A 23,221-nucleotide genomic window follows, 5' to 3' on the forward strand; every position below is an offset into this window, starting at 1 on the left:
TCAAAGTAGACTATTCCTTTATCTTAAGTGCCAGTTATTTACAGTTCTTCCAGCCCCTATGATTTCCATTGCTAAAAGTAAACCTCCATGAGTATGCCTGTTTACAAGAGAAGAACTAGAGATAGAGCTGTTGTTTTGCTGCCTTGCTGTGAGTTTGTTCCAGAGACCACTGCTACTGATGAGTGCCTTTGTTTGAACTCAGAAGCAGAGACAATGTGTGCCTGCAGAAGAGCTGATGCCACCATTACTTCATGATTAGCACTGAAATAATATTGGTAGTAATAAACCATAAGTCTTTCCATAACTCTTGCCAGGCATCAATTTACCATTTCTTTTTATAAACACAAATGAAGGGCTGTTGTCCCTTACAGCACAGGATTTGCCATATTCCAGCCTCAAACTGTTTGTCCCTTATTAATATGGAATATATTCTTTTGTCTATCCTTTCACACTCTGGGGTCACTGTGGGGTCCACAAGGGCATCAGCAGAGACAACAGCTACAGCTTGGAAAATAAAGAAAAAGCTATATGCTTTTTATATAGCTTATTATATATTTTTTATATAGCTATATGCTATATACCTATATGCTCCCAGTTAGGGGACACAATACAAATACTGGCTGGTGGTGGTTGGTGCCTGGACAGAGCTCTGCCTGTACTTTTCCTTGCTTGCACGTCACCTCATCCTCTGGCTGCTGAGAACAATCAAACTGATGGCAGCTGTGGCAGTAGCTGGGGAAGGCTGGAGAGAACCGAGCAAGGAAGGGGGAACTCGGAGTCGGAAACCTGCCACCACTCGCTCAGTCCATGGCTGCTGCATCAGGGCCGGACACATAGGGATGGGGATTTTTTTTCTTACTTTGAACTTTGATAATTTGGGGGTGGAAGGAGACCTGCAAAATTCTTTACCCGCAGAGAACCTCTTTCGCAGTACTCAATCACCCCAAAGATCATGGTATCTATCTTCACAGTGCCATAGAACTTGGTCAGGTTGTAATAATCAATCTGTAGGAGCTTGAGAAAAAACATTGCATCTATTTTTAAAAGCAATCATTGTCAGTACAGAAACACAGGTCAAGGATACTTGTGTGATGTGGCTTTTTAACTCGGGCCCTGATAAGATGTATGAGTTTCCTTTAAACCAGTGTGTAGGAAAGCACTGAGTGAAGCACTTCAAGATGTTTGTCATTCCAGAGCTTTCTGGATTAGGGAGATAAGAGTAGCTGCAGTAGGATACTGCAAGTTAATTCCAGAGCCCACTATAGTCTCCATTATTGCTTCTCTATTCAAACCTCCCAGTTGACCAGAATAGCCATTATGAGTGACAGAATGTTGTGAATTGGTCAGTAAATGAGCAATTAATAAAAATTTAATGATGCTGCATGATATTTATTTATTTCTCCATTTATATAGATAACTGTATTTTACTTTGAGATATTTTTAGAGCTTCTTGAATTCACAGTATAGCTGTGTTGTGTAAAAAGGAAAACTATTCATTCAAAAAAGATGCAGTACCACAGCCAAATTAATCTCTCATGTTGGAAGAGTCTGTATGCACAAGTCAGCAGACAGTTACTTATATTTAAAGAGCTGCACTTGGCATTCAATAATAAGATTTAACTACAACATTCTACTACTAATGAATTTGCATGATGTGAGCAAAAAGAGTGCACTGCCTTTTAACATCAGCTATAAAAATGTATTTAGCAAGGCCATATGACAGACCATGTATTACTTCATTCATCCTCAGCTTCACTGGCATACAATTCAGGCTCTGAACTGGTGATGAGATCACACACACAAAGAGAAAGTTCATCAAGCAATATACTTTGAGGAACTCATTACCCATCCACCTCATAAACATGCACAAGCATATGGCTGTTGAAGCTGACAGCGGAAAGCAATGACTTCACTCATAGGCTCCATCCCACCCTGCAATGTCCAGTTGCTACGTGCAACAGTTACCTTGTTCAGTTCGATTTTTTGCTTCTCTGAGAAATTACCATCACTGTTTTTGAGATCCTTTAGGATTACCACCTGAAGAAAAAATAACAATGGGAAAAAAATCATAGGTTTAGTACAAGGGCAATTCATCCTTCTTTTCCAAGAAATGTCCATACAAAGAAATACTTCAGAAATGTCTGCCTACTGCTTTGCTGTTGGAGTGTCAGTTAATCAGCTAATAAGTAACAGAGTTACATTTCCTTTAAAAGATTTACCTGGTAGATAGGAAATAATTAGAACTGTCAATTATGCAAATTTTAACTCAACACAAATATATCTCAGTCAGGCAGATAGCTGTGCTGAATGTACAAGAATTGCCATGTAAATGGCCTGTCCTCCCTTAATCCGTTCATCTCCTCGGTACCAAATTGTATCAGATTTCTGGTCCCTCCATTTCTACTTCTGCGCCTCTTGACTAGGCTAGGGGTTCATGGACTCTAATATTTTGCTTCCCACCAGTAAGCAACATGCAAAACACCTGATAGGGAATAAATGGCTTATTCCTTTCATAAGATCAAGCTATTTTGCAAGGTCGGGAGAGGTGGAATTGTCTCTGGAGAAGAACATCCTACTCCCTTGAAGAGCCCTCCTAAGGGAGGGAGCATGGACACTGAGGTCAGGTTACCTTCTTGTCATATTTGCCTTGGCGCAGTCTCTGGGTGGTGTCACGTCTCTTATCTTCATCAATCTGAGAACAAAGAAGAATAATTAACTTGCAATTATCACCTACTTCCCACTTGGCAGGTCCAGAGGGATATGTAATGTCAGTGTGTGCCACACAGAGAAGCATGAGCCTCTCTCTCGGGAGTGCCACTACATGCCACAGAAAGTGTAGGACATCCATGCCGCTCCCAAGCTGCCGGGGCCTCCGCCTGCTGCTTTCATGCTCTTGGGCGTTACAGAGGCATAACAAAGCCCAGGAAAATAATTTGTAACAGTGGTGGTGTGGAAGAGACTGGAAATCAATACACAGCCTGTTCCCCCATCACAAAATGAGCTTTACCATTGGGAAACAGATATATTTCAGATGGGGAATAATCTCTTTTTTCTTCAATATAGCAAATGAGGGTTACAAAAAAAAAATTTTAACAGATCCTAGTTCTACCAGAGCCATAGCCTGCATTGTAGTCAGAGCATGCCAACACCCTGCTATCAATGGTCTTTAGAGGACAGAATCCAACACCCAGCTTCAGGCATCATGCTTCATCGTGCTTACCTTCAAACTAACATGATTTGTCTCACTGGTCTCCAGAGGCAAGATTTCCTCAGGCGGTATATGGGACCATTTCTTCCACCGACGCTCATTATCTCTCCTGTACTTCCTGAAAAACGAGCAACCGTGTTCAGAATATCCTCCCAGTGAACCGAAACCCGCAACAGGAGGTTAGGACAGGGAAGCTTCCAGTGTCAGGATGACACAAGGATAGAGTGTCAGGTGAGCAAGGCTTGAGCACAAGACCTGTGGCTCTTGTACAGTTTTGCAGTTTGAGGCTGCTCTAATTCCTCTAGCTTTGGGAAAACCTAAATGCTCATTCAATTCCATAGACATAGCAGAAAAGAACAGAACAGATTTAGCAGAACAACTGCTAGGCAATTGCCAGAGTCTCAAAGGAGGTCAGAACAATTTAAAGCACAAAGGGCTGTCTGGATTTTATATAGTCTTCTCCTCCATGTTATTGAATGTACTCTGAAGGGAGGTCCCACAAACAAATACAAGCCAGAGGAAAACCTGTCATCAACACTGGATGGTAAGAACTGGTCTGACTAAAATGCCAGGAGAGGAGGTAACAACAGTGTTGAGATGAGATGTTTGTTTGTGCATGTCCCTTCTATTCTGCACATTTTGTAAAAATGAGGGAAGAGATCTCAGAACAGCGAGAAGGAAGCTGCTGTCTTCCATGCAGAACTTCAGAGCAGACACTGTCTTCTCTTAGAGAAAAGCTGCAAGAAGACTAGCACTCATCAAACCACAGACTTACCCGTGCAAGTCCTTCCTCTACTGAAAAAAACACAGGACTAACTGAAGAGATTGCAGGGAAATTCCAACACCCTGATGACTGCTGGCAAATGCTCCAAGTGGGACAACCCATAGTATTAACTAATAACACAAATATTCCCTTTTCCAACATATTTTAACTCACACATGTAATAGAAAAGGGAGACCAGTAATTGTAGTAAGAACTGTTTTTCTCAGTTCAATCTTGTAAAACTGTGTTGTATCACCAGGATGCACCTCAATTCAAACTGATATCAGCTGGTGACTAAGTATATATCAAATTGAATGAAAATCTACTAGATCTAATATTTAGTTATGGGGTTTTGAGGACTTTACGTTTTTACTTATCAGTCAGAACTACACAGGGAGATGTGGGATAGTTCAAGTGTCCTAGAAACTTGGGAGATAAAGAAAGAATAATGAGGTATTTTGTCAATTTTGATAGCTGAGTCTCTCTTCTCCTTTGCTTGTTAGGGGAAAATCTTCGGTAGCAATTATAGTTCAGAAGTTTGCTATTATCTCAACACTAAAAGGCCAAGCTTTATTTAAAAAGTCTTCAGGAATCTTTTCTACATTTGATGCTTGGGAATATTACAGTGATATGTATACAACAATAATCTAATAATCTAAAGAGAATCTTTAGATTTTGTGCATCTGCAAATATGGAAGAGTACATAACCCTTTACAACAAGTCCAAACTGTGTCCAGACAATTTTTTATCAATAGTTATAGCCATTACAAAATTTACTTGTCTGTTTATATGTTAGTGCTTAGATGTGGCAATTATTAGCTCTTCCACTTCTTGAGTACAACTGGATGTGTATACCTTCTTCTTTGATTTTTCCCTCATGCAAAGTTTTAGTTAGCAAGGCAGATTGGTCCACTCAAAATAAGGGAGCCTGAGTAGTATCTGCTTCTAACCAAGTTTTCTTAAGACCGGATTTTCTTACTTTTTCTGAAGTTCTCTGAAAAGCAAAGAGGGATGCTGAGCTACTGAAAACAGATGCGCAGGTAAGACAATTTTTAAATATGAAAGAAAACCATATACTTTGGAAATGGTGTGGCATTTGTTCCAGCAAAAGGAGACATCATTGATTTCTATTTCTCCTTTTCCATCATGATAAAGCTGAACTGTGTTATACTTATGAAATTCTAGCTGTTAGAAAAGTCACTATGCAAGGAGTTGGACTGAGTCGGAGCAAACTGAAAAACAGGATGCAATGAAAACACCAAAACCTCATAGTGTTTTTATTCCTATAGTAACTCAAGACAAATACCTCCTTCTAGACTGAACTTTTATGTCACCAGTAGGTTAAAGAAATGGAAGTGAACACCAAGTAAGCTAAAGATGGGCAGTAAGTGGAAAAGGTCTGGAGATTAATCTGAGACATATGTTTCTCTGTATGTGTAGGAATCAGAGCTTTTTAGCAGATGCAAAAACTCTAAGCCTTGTTCCATCTTTTCCCTTGATTATTAACCTGACATAGCAATGCTATGGATGCAGACACTATTTGGCATATGCTAAAGAGTTCACACTGAGGGCAACCACCCAGGTATGTAAGGTAAGCTAATGAATGGCTCTTCAAGGAGAGATCAAAGACATTGCCCAAGGAGGAAAACTGTTCAAGGACAAACAGAGGGCCAAAGGGGTTGGTACCTTAGAATCAGCAAAGAGATGATCAGAACCAGAATCACAGTTCCCGTGAGTGTAAAAACAGCAATGGTCAAGATGTGTGGGCCTGCAGAAAAGAAAAATTGAAAAATAAACAAGTTGACAGAGGATACTGAAAAACAATGTTATATTTAAGAAATTACCCTCACCCACACATGTGCAAGTCACAGTAGCTGAGCAGGGGTATTCTTTGGTTGCATCCAACTGAGACACTTTGGTAAAGTCCAGCAGTGCCTAGAGATGACACATGCCTGCCTCTTTCACTGCAGAATGAAGTATGACCTGGAGCAGTGCAGTCTTACATCCCTGCCTGAAGCACGGGCACCCTGTAGGGACACCCAGGTGGGAAGTGAATTTAACAGCACTAGATCTCACATCAGCTCAGCAGAGAGCTTCCAGGTCTTGTCCTCTTTAAAAACAAACTAGGATAGTCGAGGAATAAAGCTGACTTTTCTTAGTAACCACATTTTAAAAAATGATGCTGCCAAATTTATTCTTTCAATAACTTCTTAATAGTGGATGGTGGAGGCAAACCTTGGTTACAACTCTCTGTGGGATAGGGATGTAGATGGAATTAGCAGTTGACCATCTGAAGTCAGAGTCACTGGCAGGCAGGAAGCATTTTCACCCAGCATACTCAGGGCTTAATGCAAAATAGGCTCTTCATTGACTTCTTTGGATAAGGCTTTCTTTGAACTGGGGAACAAAGGTTTGGTCCCTATGGTTTTTATCAGTAAACACAATACTCGGTGATGACTTTCTGATTCAGGCTTTGTAACGTATGTCTCTTCCTTTCCAGTCATGCTGGGTACCCACACAGTGAGAAAGACATGTCTCTTAGACAGGGGATTTTCCACAACTACCCATACCTTTGTTACTCTTTACTTTATAACTTGATCAGTCAGAATCAGTCAGAATCAGTCTTTACTGATATAAGTTGCTTCAGGATGGGATACATATGAAGATTACCCAGAATTTCAGCTGATACAGAGTACAGCCTCTTGTGGAATTGAAAGGCATTTCTTACAAGAACTTGTAATCCAAGAAGAGGTCAAGGTGAAAATCACGGTACAGCTTTTAACATACACAAACTTTTCAACCTTTTGCACCTGGGTTCTCCCCTTACTGGCCCAGTTGTTTGAAGTGATTCTGTAGTTGTTGTAGACAGAGCTTTGGAGACTGTGGACTCATTTCTGAACACGTCTGTAGACATTGTGTTGGGATGACAAGTGGTACTGAATGGACTCTAGTCTTCAATATGGAATTTGTGTGCTATAGAAGGTGTCCTTGGAAGTTGCCAGGTGCCAAACAATTTGAAAATGGGGCCGTTCAGGCATCTGAGGACTTAGACCCAAAATCAACAGAGCACACAAGAGTCCTAATCCTGAGCAGGCAGACAGAACTGGCGAGGCTGGGAACTGCTTTAAGGTTGTAATTTTGATTGTCTTAATGTGCAAAAGTGAACTGAAGCCTGTCTTGGGTCAGTTCTTGGAGATCAGGGGTACTTCAAACTTCCTTTGAAGAGCAACAGGCTATTAGTGCAGAGCTTCGTCTGCTGGCCACATGTCTAGAGTGTACCTGCTCTACTGAGCAAGTTTCTCAGGCAAAGGCAGCAGAGGAGAATCTAGTTTCGCAGATTGCCAGGTTGGTTATGGATAGTAAAAGCGCCAAGCTAAGGCTAATGCACTTCTGCATGTGCCCAGGAGCAGAAATAAAGGCACACAGGAAAACGATAAAGTGTAAAAATTAATAAATAAATAACAAGCAACAAGACACACACTAGCTACCTCCAGAATCAAACACCAGCTGGGTGGGCATTTTGAACATACCAGTGTAAGTGTCTGCATCTGACATAGAATTCAGTTGAGGAACTCTGGATTTTGGACCCAGATTTCTGACTTTGATTTTTTGTTCCGTGTATCATGTCTCCCCACCTTCTTTCTGTGTGTTCACCCCAGCATCAGTCTCAGGGCCTCCGAGTAATTTAGTACTAGTCTGACGCTCTCCATTGAAAACTGTTAGTACTACACATTTCCCTCCACCAAGGAAGGCCATTAAGCTGCCACTATAAAAGGACGTATACATAAGAATGTGCAAAGCCATTTCCTACGAATTCTCTAAAATTTGAGCTTTGTGAATAGTGGCTTGCAGCTTAACAATCAGCAGGTTGAAGTTGCGCAGGAAAGCGCTGTGGGACCGGAGTTTCCCGTTCCTGAGGCTCTGCTACCACCTCCTGGCTCTTAGTATTACAACACACAAAGGGGGAGTGCATCACAAATCAACTGTTTTCAGGTCCTCTGAAACCAGAAACGTTTGTGTATTGAAGGCTGACCTTATCCATGTTTGGAGTGAGGGTTCAAACTTTCTGAATAATGGCAAAATGTGGATAAAGCCCCCCTTTTTAAGGGATGCCAGGAGAAAGGAGTGTAGCAGAACTGCATCGGCTGTTCTCAGTTACAGCTTAGGAAGGAGCAGGGCTCTGGTTGCTCTGTTTGTTCACCTCCCGGGAGGAAAAAACATATTCCTGGTTGGAAAGTTTTGACTGGCTTCATCCATATTTAAACTTACTTAAACTTTGGCCATAAAAAGTTGCTCTTTGAATGAGTATACTTGTTTAAAATCACAGTGAAGAAATATTTATTTTTTTTAAATGTGAAAACAAAATAATCAAGTGTCTGTGGGAGGTGGTTTTACTTTGATTTAGTATAGCCTGGCCACAAAGTCAGGCCTTCATTAAGCACTGAATGTTAAGCTACTAGTTTGTAGTCACTGGCTTTCTGCAATTCCCAAACATTTTTCTTTTGCCCTTATACAGCAACTTCAAACAAGGATGTACTCAGGGGAATGTTTTAAAGATACAGCGATCCTCTGACAACACAGTGTGTTGTGAGGACGAAGGGATGCATGAGAATGGGACTGGAGCAACATTGAGAATGCTGGGGCCAAGCAGCAAGCCCTAATTCAAAGCCATTTGATTTACTTTACTGAGGAATAAAAGTGAATCCATTTACCACCTTACCATGAATGGACTTTTAGTTATCAGAAGGTGTTTGTTCCTCCAGTTACTGGCTTGCATTGTAATACTGCCTAGTGGAGATAAGCAGTACAGCAAACTAATGGAGGCCTTTAGCAGCGACCTCGAACAGTGGCACCTTTGGACACTCATTGACGGGAATGACTCAGGTGAAAACTAACCCACTGTGCCCTAACCCTTGAAACCACCACTACTGCAGTAATTTTTATCCTATATATCATACTCTGAAGAATATACCTTTCCATTGCCAATCACCATGGGGCAGCAGTCTACATGGAGAAACAATCCCAATCTGCTCAGACCAACAAGGCTGTACTCTGCTGTGCTAAAGGGGATTCAACTATTTTATCCAGGAGTCACAAAAAACCTCAAAAGAAAATGAGGTGGTGATTTCTGGAATTTCAGATTCAATGTTTGAGTGGAGATAGAGCAATAACCTAGTTTCCCATTGCCTTTCTCCAAGGAGCCAGCTCATCTAAGACACCCCTCCAGAGAAACCCTGAATCTGCACAGTGCTGTGTCCTCTCCCCAGCTCCCTACAAACAAGGATAAAGGGCCAAGCAGAAGCCACCACACTGCGTGAGCGATACAGAAGTGCAGAGTCAGATAATCCATCATAACCTTAATTCTGCTGCCTTTCCTTAACAGCCTTTCAAATTATTCAAAAATTCACACCAACACCATCTTCTAGTGAAGGTTTTATGTTCAGGGGTGACCTCTTCCAAAACATGCCATGGTATTCCCCACAATCACTGGTACAGTACGGAGTCTATGAGAAACTTAGTAGCACTTAAACAGAACTGCAGGTTTAGAATTGGTCTAGATGCAGAGAACATGGAGGACTGGGGCAGAGGAAGGAAAGATGCTGTTCTGCTGCCCTGCTGATCCCCAGGTCCCACCTGCTGGATTGCACAGTAGGTGGATCTTAGGACTGTGTGACTTGTCTTCGAAGAAGAGGAAGGTTTAATGGGTGCCTCACCAGCGCCTGGAGTATCACTGGGCAGCTTGTGGTTCTTCCAGACAAAATCCGGACTGGTAGTCATCATGTGTGTCTCGTTCTTGTGAGTGTTGAAATACAGAAGAGTTCTGAACTGTGGGTGTAGGAGGGAAGAAATGCAGTCAGCAGGTGTGCTCTCCCTCTTTTGTCCCTTGCTTCAAACTACCTCTAATGAATGAATTGCCTAAACTCAAAGTAATTCTTCCTTTTTCTGCTACAGTGGTGCATTCCTCAGCTTAGCCATATGTTTGGCTGCTATATTCCTCCTCATTCCTGCCCTCTCTCTGAAAAGAAATGTATCAGGCCCACAAAATACCAGCTGCGCTCCACTTACTGAATCACCAGATGACATCAATCCTGCCAGCCTCCAGCACGCCCCTCATGACCCCCTCCTGGCACGCACCGCATGCCTTGGGCACGCCACCCCTTCTGCTGTAGTTATTTTCATTATTCGTATGCAATAGTACAGGGCATTTTGTTTCTCCTTTCATATATAAGGTCGAACAGTTGCTCCCTGGACATACGTACATGATTTGCAGTCTGTGACGTGTACAGCAGGGTCAGATTGGTATCAATGTCTCCAAATTCATCTAGAGTCACAGGACCCAGTACACCTGCGGACACAAGGAATTAGTCAGAGGGCTTGCATTCTCAGAAACACAAATATGTGGCAGGAAAGATGGGATAAATAAAAGGGTTTCTGATGCTCGGGATATTTTTCTTGTTCATGTACATAGCTGAATATGTATCAGCTTAGCATAGCACTACTTTTCCCTTAATAGCATGCTACATTTTCTTTACAAAATCCAATAAAAGGTGTTGAACTGACTGCACTGAAGAGGAAAGTCTCTCTCTAGCTATAGGAAAAATATATTTGTCATGTTTCTTCAGCATACCAAGAATGTCAGATTAACCTTCCTTGAAGGTTACATTTTAGAAGTGAGAAGGGAAATTGCCTGTTTCCACCTGCAGTTTGAATCTAACAGTAAGAAAGGAAATATAGAGATACTTTAATTCTTCTTACTCTTTTGAGAGCTACCTGCTTGGCGCTAATATTATTTTAACCAGGTTCTTTTTCACTTTAACCTTCTGCCTCTGTATGTCAGCAAATGTGCAGATTGAGAAATTGCCTATGTAGCACAGTCCAAGGACTTTAAGGTGGAACTTCCTCAGTCCCTCACCATGGCTTGACTTTGCTCTCATGAAGTCAGTCATTTCAACAAGAGCACAAGCTTAGCCAATACTCACCACTCCTGAAAGTCTCACCTTCATTTTTTCCCTTCTTTTTTCAGGAGAGTTTTTTTGATCAGCTTCAGATTGCTCTTTTGCTACTGTTGCTGACGACTTATTTTATTTTTCCTAAAATTCAGCATCATCATTATTTTATTTTGGGAATTATCTTCTCCCTTTTCATCTCAAAAACTGATGCTAAGTTTTTCATGGTCCACCTTCTTAATACCAAAATAATTATTGCATAAAATCCCTACTCTACCAGCCTCCAGCACAAGAAATAATGAAGGTGGTTCAACACCTTTCACTTTCAGGATTTTTTCTTTTAAAATAAACCTATAACTAATGTAGAGCATTACAGTGCAAGATGTATTTCGGATAAGTAAAGTGTTTGTGCAACTTACCTTTCAAATTTAGAGTGAAACTGAAGAGATGAGTCTACTGATTATCAAAAAAAGGATGCTGTCTTCTCCAGGAGGAATTAGTAAACTATAATTTGCTAGGTTTGGGATACCATGATTGAAGCAGAGATAATCCTAAAACCTGTTAGGCCATATTAGGAAAATCTGGGAAACTTCTACAAATGTGTTTGCTGAAAGCACGTGGGGGACATAAACACAAAGCTTTGAGTTGTCATTACAGTACAGATCTCATGTGAAGTGACAGCTATGTCTCTGCTCCCAGAGAGGTAATGTTGTCACTTCTTTGTGTAAGTCTTGCTTCTGTCTTTTCCTAATGATTGAATTCTGTGATTTTAAACAGGTGGCCTACAAAAACTCTCTGTGCTAGACAACTTGTGAGAGGAACGAGAAAGTTGACTAAGCAGAGCCAACCTATTGCCAGCTGGCTTACACTCGCACTGCAGGCACCCAGGCCTACAATGGCTTTGTAAACTGGAAAAAGTTTGAAACTAGTTCATTAAAGCTTAGCTAAGTGGCCTTCAGAGTCATTTTGAACATCAGTCATATTTCATACATACTGGCCTCAAGTCAAGACTAGACCTTTGAGGGAAAGCTAAGAAATGCCAACCTGAATGCCAGGTTGCTTCTGGGGGAAACATGGACTCTGAAACCCACCTATATGCTTCACTCTTCCCGCTCCTTTCTCATTCTCCAACTAGTCTCCCTATAGAGAGTTCAGCCCTTTGCCAAAAGAATGACATCAGCTTCAGGTCCTTGTCCCTGTCCTCCATCTCTGCTGTCTGGGAAGCTCTGTCTCGCTTCCTTCCTCCACCCCTCCTTAGACAGCAATATTCTTTAAATGTCCTTTGTATTTCAAAGCAGCAGGAAAGATGCAATAGCCCAGAAAGGAGCCTGGTCCTCAGTTTGTTGCTAATTGCAATGTTTCAAATGATCATTATTTTTACTTTCTATCTCTTCTGTGTTGTACACAGTGAGGTGATTCTGCACAACTGCTATGTAGTGCTTCTGCTAATACGGAAGATAACATCCTTGGAAACGGTGATAGAAAAAGAAAAAAGAGTGGGAATAAAACTTATTGAAGGGCTTGGATTTGGTTAGTGTAGAAGTGACTTATCCTAAGAGTGCTTAAAAACAAATTTCTTTCCCCTCATCAATTTAGTGAAGCCTGCACAGGACTGTACTTTTTTTACCTTCAAAAGTGGTATTTCGTAACTCAGTGATGAAACTGAGAGGTGACACTGGGCTCTGGGAGAAGATAAATTTCTTAAGAATATGCCCAAACAGCAAGACTGCATTAAAATAGCCAACAACAAAGTCATCTTCAATCTAGAACAGGAGAGAAAGAAAAACAGCAATTTGAGGGTTCATGTTTCTGCCTTAAAGCTGCAGTATCTTTGGTGGTCTCCATTCGGCAAAAACTCCAGCATGGAAGACCATAATCTGCTGAACACTGAGTAAGTAGATGGGCAATGCCACATCAGCATTCTCATTTGGAAAAATAACAGTAAACAAAATATTTTTTTGGTTTATGAAGACAGAGAGGTAGTGAAAAGTTGTGAGAGGCCAATGTAAAGCTCTGGCATGCTGATCCTGGTGTGCAAAGGATTTGAGAAATCCTACATTGTAGCTTCTGAGCAGGTCTGATCAGTGGGACCCAAAGCCCATGGCTTTGGATTAGACTTTCAGTGCAGATAATCTTGTGTGGTCCCCGCAAATCTGGACTTCCAGATGGCCACAGCTCAGGGGCAAGGAGCTGTGCCAGAATTTCCAGCAGCCTGCCATAGAGCTGGCACCCAAAAAGCATTGAGCCCAGGCTGGGGGATCTAGAAGACCTGTAAATCCAGCCAGAAGCTTCAGGCTGCCTGCTGGAGAGCTGGAGCTCAAAGCCACAAAACCTGGGAGGAACTCTACGTGTAGAGTCTGGTTCCTGGGCAGATGGCAGGAGTATCAGTTTCATTAAGCAGATACAGGGTTTGCATAGTTTCTGCTTTTCAGGAAATTAAAACGATATGTATTTCCTACAGAAAAAAAAAGTTCCTGTTTTTGAAGTTTAGCTGGAAAGCCCCTGCACAGAAACAGCGATGGTTGCTACCGCTTGTACATATGGGCACACAAAAATCAGTCAACAATTATTAGTTCTGAACTTTCCACATTCACATCTCAATCACACCTATAGATCTTCCTTCAGCGATGCCTTGCAGCTACATATAAGAAGGTCAGTCACTCAAAAGAGGGGTAGAAGACCATGTACCTCTAAGTCTCCCTCACGCCCCATGAACATGACACTTGCAGAGCAAATTAAAAGCTTAAGTTGAATTTCACAAAGCAGGAGTATGAGAGCCTGCATGTTTGCCTTATGATATTATATTTTTACATCATTACAGCAGGGCAAAATGTCATCCTGCAATAATGTAAGAAAATACCAGCATAGAAGCATGATGGGGGATGATTAGAGCTGCATTTTTAGTTTTCATTTCCTAGTGCATGAACATGAATGAACTGAATGCAATAATCATATATAAAATAGTGTGGTTACCAGGACGCCGTCCTCAGTCTTTACAGTATTCAAGCTGTAATTAGCTGGTGGCAGAGTCAGGACAAGTACATTCTGCATGTAACGGGCTGAGTTGTTGTTCTTGAAGTACATGTTACTGCAAAGCACAAGAACCCCACGAACAATGAGAAACAGGGGCAGTAGTAACCATGACAGAATCACCCTCCTCTCCCCAGCAGCACTGTTATTCAACAGGTTAAAACAGTAGCTCTAAAAGTAAAATTTCATCATGGACAAAACTATGTTGTTCATTCTCTGATGCCAGCTTCTGTGCTCAACTACATTAAAAGGTAATATCAAAGAGTTCTGGCAATCTGAAACTCAAAGGTTGTAGTGAATTATTGTTATTATTGTAACTGTTTGGTTTCTGTCCTCTTTCCTCTTCTTTCAAGCAGGAGTTTGTATTTATTAAAACTGAGTCTCTTCTTGGAATCCACAGCACTGCAATCTGTAGCTTCTTCATGTTATTGTGCATATTTCTCACCTCTTCTGCACTCTTTTGCATGTTCCTCTGATTTTGGTATTACCTGCTAGAATTGATCACAGCAGGATTTGCACCAAAAGCATTTAACAGGAGGGCATGAAACAACTGGAGTGGTGCAGAGAGCAGCTTATTGATTTATATGTTTAATTCAGTGAGCTAGGAAAATCAGAGGAAACTATGTGAACTTGAAAACTATGCTAAAACAGGCAAAAAAGGTTGTAGCTTTCAGGTATCTTTGGTTTCATCACCCTGACAGGCCATCTGGAAGTGCTTCACAGACTGGCAACCATAGGATTCACATGTTACAGAGCAATCTAGCAATAGATATTAGTGTCAAGTGGCAGCATCTGTCATTGCTATAGCTAGATTAATTTAAAAAAATTGTATAAGTCTTCTCTCATTATTCATGTTTGATCATCCCTTTATTTTTTCAGTCAGTACTGTATAAAGAATTTTTGGAGACCACAGGCTCTGCTCCACGGCCATCAGATGGGATCCTGAAACCAGAGACCTGTCCCTGCCTTTCCCTGAACTTTCTGACTATTACATTGCTCTTTTCACCCTGAAGAATTTCAAAGTACTTTTCATTCAGGCTTGGACTGAACTAGCCAGGTGAAAAGGAAACTTCATTGGACTCCACCAGACTGGATAATCCCACAGCATCCCACCTCCCCTGAGGGAGACTTAAACACTGTTTGTGTCCTGGCTGCCAGAGAGGCCAGAGCTGAAGAAAATTTAAATCCATCACTTCGTCTGAGGGACTTGACTCCTGGAGAAGCATAGGACCTTGCCTACTGTCTTCTCCTACAGCTTGAGTTTGGATCTAACACATGTCTGTATTTTGTTTCTGTTTTAAGTAGAACATCATTTGAGATATTCAGCAAAATCAGGGGTGTGCAGCAAATTTAAGGAGGGCAGCATATAAAATGGGCTGAGGCAGCTGGGTATATCAGAAGGATGCATATCACAGCAGAGAAGCCCCTAATCATCCTCACCTATTGTGAGGCAACAATTATACATGCAATACCAGTAAGTAAAAACACTCATGTACATAATCCCCATTGTGCATTTGCAAAGAAACAGGAACTGTGGCCAATTGCCTCAGGAAAAGCAACTGGGGATTCCTAGTTCCTGGATAAAGTGGTGGAAAGTCTAAAGCTCTTAGAGGCGCTTCTGAAAAATATATATGGTGAACTTGAAAGTGTACGGGACAGCAAAGATCCTGTTAGAACTTGAACCACAGGCTCCAGTTTGGACCCAAAGGTTAAGTTACTCAAGTAATTAATCCAAAGAACCTCAGCCCTGCCCTGTCAAGGTCAGCTTTAGATGTGAGGGCTGGGAAGTCCCACAGGCCCTGGAAGTTTATGGATTCTTTTGCTACATCAACAGTGAAATAACTAAGATCAAGACATGGGCACATATATTTGCCTTGTGATCATCCATAACATTAAGCTGCCAGCACAGTCCGAGGCATGATTTTGGTCTAGGCCAACTAGCTTTCTCCCAGACAGTGACCGGAGCCATACCCAAAAAGCAGTTTGGACATCTACACTTGGCCATATGGATGTGAGCTGTGCTGTGTCACTTAGGCTTAGAGATAGAGATCAGCTCTCGGTCCTCATGTACAGATAAAGCTTTTGAGGCTACCATTGATGAGGCCAATTTATATCAGTCCTCACCTATAAAGATTTTGTAATTAGTAATATAAAGATGAAATTGAACAACAGAAAACTTAGGTTGTATACTAAGAAACGTCTCTGAAAACTTAGATTTATGTAGTTATAAAAGTGTTGAAGAGACAGTTATAAAGTGGGAGGGTTATAAAGTGGAAGAGCTATAAAGTGGGAGAGACAGTTGTACCACTCTTTTAAATAATTTAAAAATGGAATAAATGGAGCCTAGAAAAATATACTGTAAGCCACATTTACATCATTGTCTGGTTGGGCAGAGTGTATGAAAAATGTACAAAATCTCATATGAACAGCTCATGACCATTCTGACTTTTGTCTCTCTTGTTCTCTCATGGCTTCCTGCACTGAGTCCATAGGGTGACATTAACCCTACCTGCTCTATCACTGCCTTAGAAAAATATTATGTGAACTAAAGGGGGTGTTGTAGGGGATGTGTCATGAACTAAACACTAATCAGCTTAGACAAATGGCAAGACATGAAGAAAGACAGCAATGGAAATCATTTTGTGAGAGAGCATTTCTTCAACAAAACAGTTCTACTCAGACTATTTCCATTATCTCCATCCTTCAGCAAACTGCAAAGAAAAGAGGAAAAGCGAAGGTGATACTTTACTTGAAGAGATCTATCAGGATGATAACAATGTCCTTATCCACTTCCCCCGTCCCCAGGTCTGTGCTGACGTCAGCCGGAGAACCACACATGATGATCACTACAGATGGGGTAAAAATGAGACAGATTGGTGAAAGGTACAGACAAGAAGAGGACATTTGCCTGCTCCCCCATGCTTGAGTAGTAGGCAGTAGAGCAACGCTGGGCTAAGGCACATTACCTGCACTGTGCTGGGACCCAGGCACAGAGCTACAGCCTGCAGTAAGACCGGGATATTTGGGGGGAAGTGATAAAAGGTGCCTCAACATCTGCACCATTTTCTGTCTGATTGCACCAGAGCACTGCCACTACCTCACTCAAATAAGCATTAGCAGTTCTGATGCAATACGGGCTATTGAATATGAACATTTCTAAATTAAATGGCATTCAAGTAATAGTTTCTTTGGCTTACTTATTACTCTTGCACTCACTTGGACCGCTGATGCCAGGTGCTCAGTTTTAGGAGAAGATGAGGTATTTACTCATCCATTTTTCTAGTTTAGATGGATCACTTCCAGAAGAAGTGCCCCTTGATGGCACAAATGAGGACCATATATGTATCAGGGCTGCAAACACAGGTATAGTAGAGAGCTAAGCATTCTTGTAGTACCTAAGGCCCTTCTTAGGAGCAGTTGTGATTCCTGGATTTCTGAATCTTTCACAAAACAGAGCTTGTGCCTAGATGGGATAATTCACCCCCAAAGCTCTCTGGAACCAGGATGTTCCCCTATATTTTGTGGGGATGGAGAGAGGAATCTAGTAACTTTGCGCCATTTTATGTTTCAGAGAATCACAGAATCATTAATGTTGGAAAACACCTTTAAGATCATCAAGTCCAACCATCAACTCAACACCACCATGCCCACTAAACCATGTCCCAAAGTGCCACGTCTACGCGTTTTTTGAACACTTCCAGTGATGGTGACTCCACCACTTCCCTAGGCAACCTGTTCCAATGTTTGACCACGCTCTCAGTGAAGAAATTTTTCCTAATATCCAATTTAAGCCTCCCCTGGTGCAACTTGAGGCAATTTTCTCTTGTCCTGTCGTTTGTTACTTGGGAGAAGAGACCAACACCCTCGTCGCCACAACCCCCTTTCAGGTAGTTGTAGAGAGTGATAAGGTCTCCTCTCAGCCTCCTCTTCTCCAGACTAAACAACCCCAGTTCCCTCAGCTACTCCTCATAAGGCTTGCTCTCCAAACCCCTCACCAGCTTCATTGCTCTTCTCTGGACACTCTCCAGCACCTCAATGTCCTTCTTGTAGTGAGGGGCCCAAAACTGAACACAGTATTCAAGGTGCGGCCTCACCAGTGCTGAGTACAGGGGCATGATCACTTCCCTACTCCGGCTGGCCACCCTATTTCTGATACAGGCCAGGATGCGTTTTGACTTCTTGGCCACCTGGGCACACTGCCGGCTTATGTTCAGACGGCTGTCAACCAGCACCCCCAGGTCCTTTTCCTCTCCAGCCACTCTGTCCCAAGCCTGTATTGTTGCATGAATTTGTTGTGACCCAAGTGCAGGACCCGGCACTTGGCCTTGTTAAACCTCATACAATTGACCTCGGCCCATCGATCCAGCCTGTCCAGATCCCTCTGCAGAGCCCTCCTACCCTCCAGCAGATCAACACTCCCACCCAACTTTGTGTCATCTGCAAACTTGCTGAGGCAGCACTCGATCCCCTCATCCAGATCATTGATAAAATTAAACAAAACCAGCCTCAAAACTGAGCCCTGGGGAACACTGCTTGTGACCGGCCACCAACTGGATTTAACTCCATTCACCACCAAGTTTGCATCCATGTGAAATGTTATCTCTGCGTTTCTCCACCATTTCTGTGGAAAGACTAAAATGTAACTAAGGGGTAGTTCTGATTTCCTGGGAAAAGCAACTTACCTGCAGGAGAGAGTGCACCCTCAGGTCCCCCCCTTACCATTGCTTTTCCGATTTGGATCTGTCACAGTTTTTTTAAGCTGCTCTGGAGTCCTTAAAATCTCCTTGAATTTCAGTTTTTCAGAGAAGTGTGTGATGCCAGCATCTAGCGCATTCATGTACCTGACACGAGGGAGCACAGATATTGTTAGAAAATTGCTAACTCCTCACATTCTCCTAAATAAGCCAAAATGTGAGATGGGCTTTTTACAGCACACAAGAGTGCTTGTAAGTTGGTGTGGAACATTTTTTCCTGCAGCAATAGAAATAAAGGGCATGAAAGACTTAGAAGTGTTTGGAAAGTCACACAGAGGTATTTAAGCTTGGTTGTACAAAGGATGGGTTTGGAGGATACAGTGATGTCATAAGACATTAACAATTAAGAAAAGAAATCAGGGATATAGGGAAATTAATTACAGTAAGTGAGACTAACTGGGAGGCAGAGCCAGGAAGCTCTGCTGGTTTGAGACATCAGTGGTAATCTTAGAAGACACATGTGAAGGTTCAAAGGAGTAAATGGGAGCTGCAGAAAGGACGGGGATAAAAACCACACATGTACCCTGACTGTCAGAGAAGCAAAGGAAGGAAAGTAGCACAAAAGAACCCTATACTGAGTCAGTTAAAACTTGAAGGGGAAAAATAATGACAGCAAAAAAAACCCCAAGTGAGTAAAAGCTAGCTAAAAGATTAAGCAAAACCAGCGAACTCCCAAATCCTATTCTTTCCTCAACACATTGTGTCTGAGAAGAGACATTCTGTCTGAAATAAAGTTAATGCAGATGGAAAATCAAAAGAAATATCTTTGTTTTCAAACTGCTTAACTTTTGATCTAGCAACACTAAAATTCTAGTTCTATAAACTACTAAATATCTTTTGCTTCCCTTTTTTTTTCAGGAACAGAATCATTAAATATTAATTTACAGGAACGTATGCATAGTTGAGACATAACTTGATTTTGCTATCACTGTGGGTATTCACTTATTTTTATACATATATGGGGAAGGCAATTAGCCATACATTATAACTTGTGCTTTAGAAAAAATAGATTAGAAAATCAGACAGTTCAAAAACGTTCAAGCTGACAGTTTCTATTAAAGCAGAATGAGATGCATTTTTGCAGTTATATTAGGATGAAAAACAGGCAGAGATACAAAATTAATTTTACTTTTTTTTTTGTTAATTCAGCAATAAAGGAGCTTGAACGATTCTGAAATCATAAAGAAGGTCCTGAACAGAAGTATTAATAAAGACAAGGTAAGAAACACTTGGGGAATAACTTAAAAGCATTGACTTCCCTGAAAGGTATGAAACCTGCAGGATTAAAGGAATTTAGCTAAACCATATGTAGTACGTTGGCAATTATATCTGCAAACATGGAGAAATAGGGATTGTAGTAAGAGATAGGTGAACTGATGTTTCAAAGCATCAAAGAGAGGAAATCATTGTAATTACATCATGTGATTAAGTTGCTATTGATACTAAAAAAGAAGGAGGAAACAATAACAGACCCTAAATATCTAAAACAATGAATTAGAGATCAGTTTTTAGGCCCCTTAATTCAGAAAAAAGAAAAATCTGTATACAAAATATTCTGTAAGTATATGCTTATATCACTCTGAAGCCAATACAGTGATAAATTTTGCTTAAAATTCTGCAAGTTCCTCAGGTTATGAATTGGAAAGATAAATATTTATTTCCATGAATTCTTGGCTGCCTTTGAGGTACATTTATAACATTAGTAGGAGAAATCCATTTTTATTTTCATTAATCAACATTTTATGTCCTAAAATTGGAAAAAATTTCAAAGGACCATAGAAACACTCACATGAGCTGAAAACTCAATCAGAGTCAATAATAGGAGAGTAATGATAAATATCAGTCTATTAAAGAGACTATTTGACTAAAAACAGCCTTTGATTATAGGCAAGGAGAAAACCCAGCATTCTTGAGAACCAAGCACAGGCTGATGTTTGTCTCCTTTGCTCCAAAATGCTGAGAGTATAGCTTAAACTCTGCAATCATTGGGGGTCATTTTGTTCAAAGAAAGATACAGTTTGAACTTTGGAAATGTTTTGGAGCAACAATAGTGCCCACAGATAGAAGCCATTAGTGTGGAGAAACGTTACAAGAGCTTTCTAAGACCCCTGACACAAAAAAGTATCTATGGAGACCCTGGTAGAGGACCCTCTCATGTCACACTATTTACATCAAGGATGCAGCAAACAGGTATTTCCAGCAGGGACAACATGTGAGCTATGCTGTCCAGAGGAACAGTCAAGGCTTGGGAATACTTAAAAGTAGACTGCGTGAAATATTCAGATACGCAGAACAGCTAAAGGGTATAATTCATCTTTTCCTTTTCTCATTGCTTGGTAGCTGTAAGGCTCTTCCCAAAATGTAGGACTTGAAGGACAGCTTGTAACAACCATGTCCGATGATGGACATCAACAGCCGGGTCAGAGGTGGATCCAGATCTTACCAGAGACATGCCTCCGAGTTCTCATTCCTCTTGTAAATGTAGGCAGATTCCCAGGCTGTGGTTTTAAATGGCAGCTGAGATTCTTTCCAAAAATAATAGAAGAATTCAGTCACTTTCCTGGCTGGGGTCAGAAGGCGGGTTAGGTTTACTTTGTAGTCACAGGACAGTCCAAAACTCCCTACAGAGATCAGAGGCAGGCTCAGTATTGTTTCAACTCTGAAGGGAGAGACAAGAGGACAAGTCTGAACGGATTGCTGTCGCACCAAGGCAGCTACCGCGTGATTTCCATCCTCAGCCCCCTCTCCTCCTGTGCCCTGCATTAGTTTAACAGCAATTTGAACCTGAAACGAAGGCTCCTCAAGAACACAAGCAGATTTCAAGCCAGTATTGGCACTGAAAAGCCCTGTCGAACTGGCCCAGGCAGCTTCTCCCACTGTCCCCAACTCCCCGTGCCCTTTCGGTACTATGCACCATTTCAGCCCACGGGCTGTGACAGGAGTCCAAAGGCTCAAGGACACATTTGATTCTGCTCCCTGGCTGCCAGTAACATGGGATGGATTTGATCTCTTTATTGGGGCAGTGCTGGACAGTGAGAGCTTTTTGCTATCAAAAAAGCTTTACTCCTACAGCTCAAAGGAAAAGTCTTTTAGTTTCACTATGGCATATTTTAGGAGCTGTACGACAGCACCAGTCAGGGAGAAAGCCTAAGGCAACTCTTTGCTGGCAGGGAATTTATAAAACTACGATATATTTTATCCACAGAGACAATAAGTTTTTAAGGATAAAAGTACTTTCCTAGATGCTGCAATCTTATCAGACTAAACTCAAAATATTTTCGTTCTTATATGGTAAGTGTTTTTCTACGACAGGGAATTTTGCCTGCAAAAACCATGGCCATTAGAGTTGTTGGCATTATTGTGACAAAACTTTATTTTCCAGGTAAAGCCTTCTTACCAAGTTACAGGGTTTGTACTTGTTGCAACAGAAACAGACACAGATGATGTAATAAATAATGCCAGGGAGAGTATTTCACTAATGAAATGGACATTTTTCTGACTGACTTAGAATAGAAGAGAATAGATTATTTCAGCTGGAAGGGACCTGCAGTGATCATCTAGTCCAACTGCCTGACCAACTCACAGCTGACCAAAAGCTAAAGCATCTTGTTAAGGGCATTGCCAAATGTCTCTTGAACACTGACAGGCTTGGGGCATTGAACACCTCTCTAGGAAGCCTGTTCCAGTGTATGACCACCCTCTCAGTAAAGAAATGCTTCCTAACGTCCGGACTAAACCTCTCCTGGTGCAGCTTTGAACCATTGACACTCATCCTATCGCTGGATACCAGGCAGAAGAGAACAGCACCTCCCACTCTACTTCCCCTCCTCAGGAAGCTGTAGAGAGCAATAAGGTTGCCCCTCAGCCTCCTCTTCTCCAAACTAGACAAGCCCAAAGTCCTTGGCCATGCTCCTCACAGGACGTTCCTTCCAGTCCTTTCACCAGCTTTGGTGCCCTCCTCTGGATGCATTCAAGGACCTTCACATCCTTCTGAAATTGTGGGGCCCAGAACTGCACACAGTACTCAAGGTGAGGTCGCACCAACGCTGAATACAGCGGGATAACCACCTCTTTTGACCATCTGGTCATATTGTGTTTGATGCACCCAGGATGGCGTTTGCCCTCTGGGCTGCCAGTGCACACTGCTGACTCCTATAGGGCCCGCTGCCGACCAGCACCCCCAGATCCCTTTCTGCAGAGCTGCCCTCCAGCCACTCCTCTCCCAATTTATAGTTGTGCCTGGAGTTACTCTGTCCTAGGTGCAGGATCCACTATTTGGACTTGTTAAATTTCATCACATTAATCATTGCCCAACGATTTCCTGAATTAGAGATGGTGAAGAAGTTGGAGGGAGGCAGTTGGGCTAATCTCCAACCGTGCTTGTTACTTCCACTGTTCTGTCGCAACATCCCAGCAGCCATTGTGCTTATGCAGTTAACACTCCGTGTTGCTTAATGTCTAGTTGACAAGCCAAAGATGAGGCCCAGAGAGCGGCGGCCCAGTGCAGGGCGGCGGCCGG

At 41.8% G+C, this 23,221-nt stretch overlaps 1 protein-coding gene across 1 annotated transcript in view; it reads right to left on the bottom strand.

The window, feature by feature from the left end:
* Nucleotides 1-23,221, bottom strand: part of GUCY2C (guanylate cyclase 2C (heat stable enterotoxin receptor)) — a 46,799-nt gene that overhangs the window by 19,694 nt on the left and 3,884 nt on the right. The window contains exons 4-15 of the mRNA XM_010295252.1: nt 21,146-21,361; nt 18,668-18,789; nt 16,698-16,794; nt 13,892-14,006; nt 12,546-12,681; nt 10,234-10,317; nt 9,686-9,805; nt 5,658-5,739; nt 3,221-3,326; nt 2,630-2,692; nt 1,966-2,037; nt 910-1,014 (exon numbers count right to left, since the gene is read on the bottom strand). Of these exons, the coding sequence (XP_010293554.1) occupies nt 910-1,014; nt 1,966-2,037; nt 2,630-2,692; nt 3,221-3,326; nt 5,658-5,739; nt 9,686-9,805; nt 10,234-10,317; nt 12,546-12,681; nt 13,892-14,006; nt 16,698-16,794; nt 18,668-18,789; nt 21,146-21,361 (1,318 nt within the window). The remainder of the gene's footprint in view (nt 1-909; nt 1,015-1,965; nt 2,038-2,629; nt 2,693-3,220; nt 3,327-5,657; nt 5,740-9,685; nt 9,806-10,233; nt 10,318-12,545; nt 12,682-13,891; nt 14,007-16,697; nt 16,795-18,667; nt 18,790-21,145; nt 21,362-23,221) is intronic.

Source organism: Phaethon lepturus, unplaced genomic scaffold (assembly GCF_000687285.1).
Source record: "Phaethon lepturus isolate BGI_N335 unplaced genomic scaffold, ASM68728v1 scaffold15369, whole genome shotgun sequence".
NCBI lineage: Eukaryota > Metazoa > Chordata > Aves > Phaethontiformes > Phaethontidae > Phaethon > Phaethon lepturus.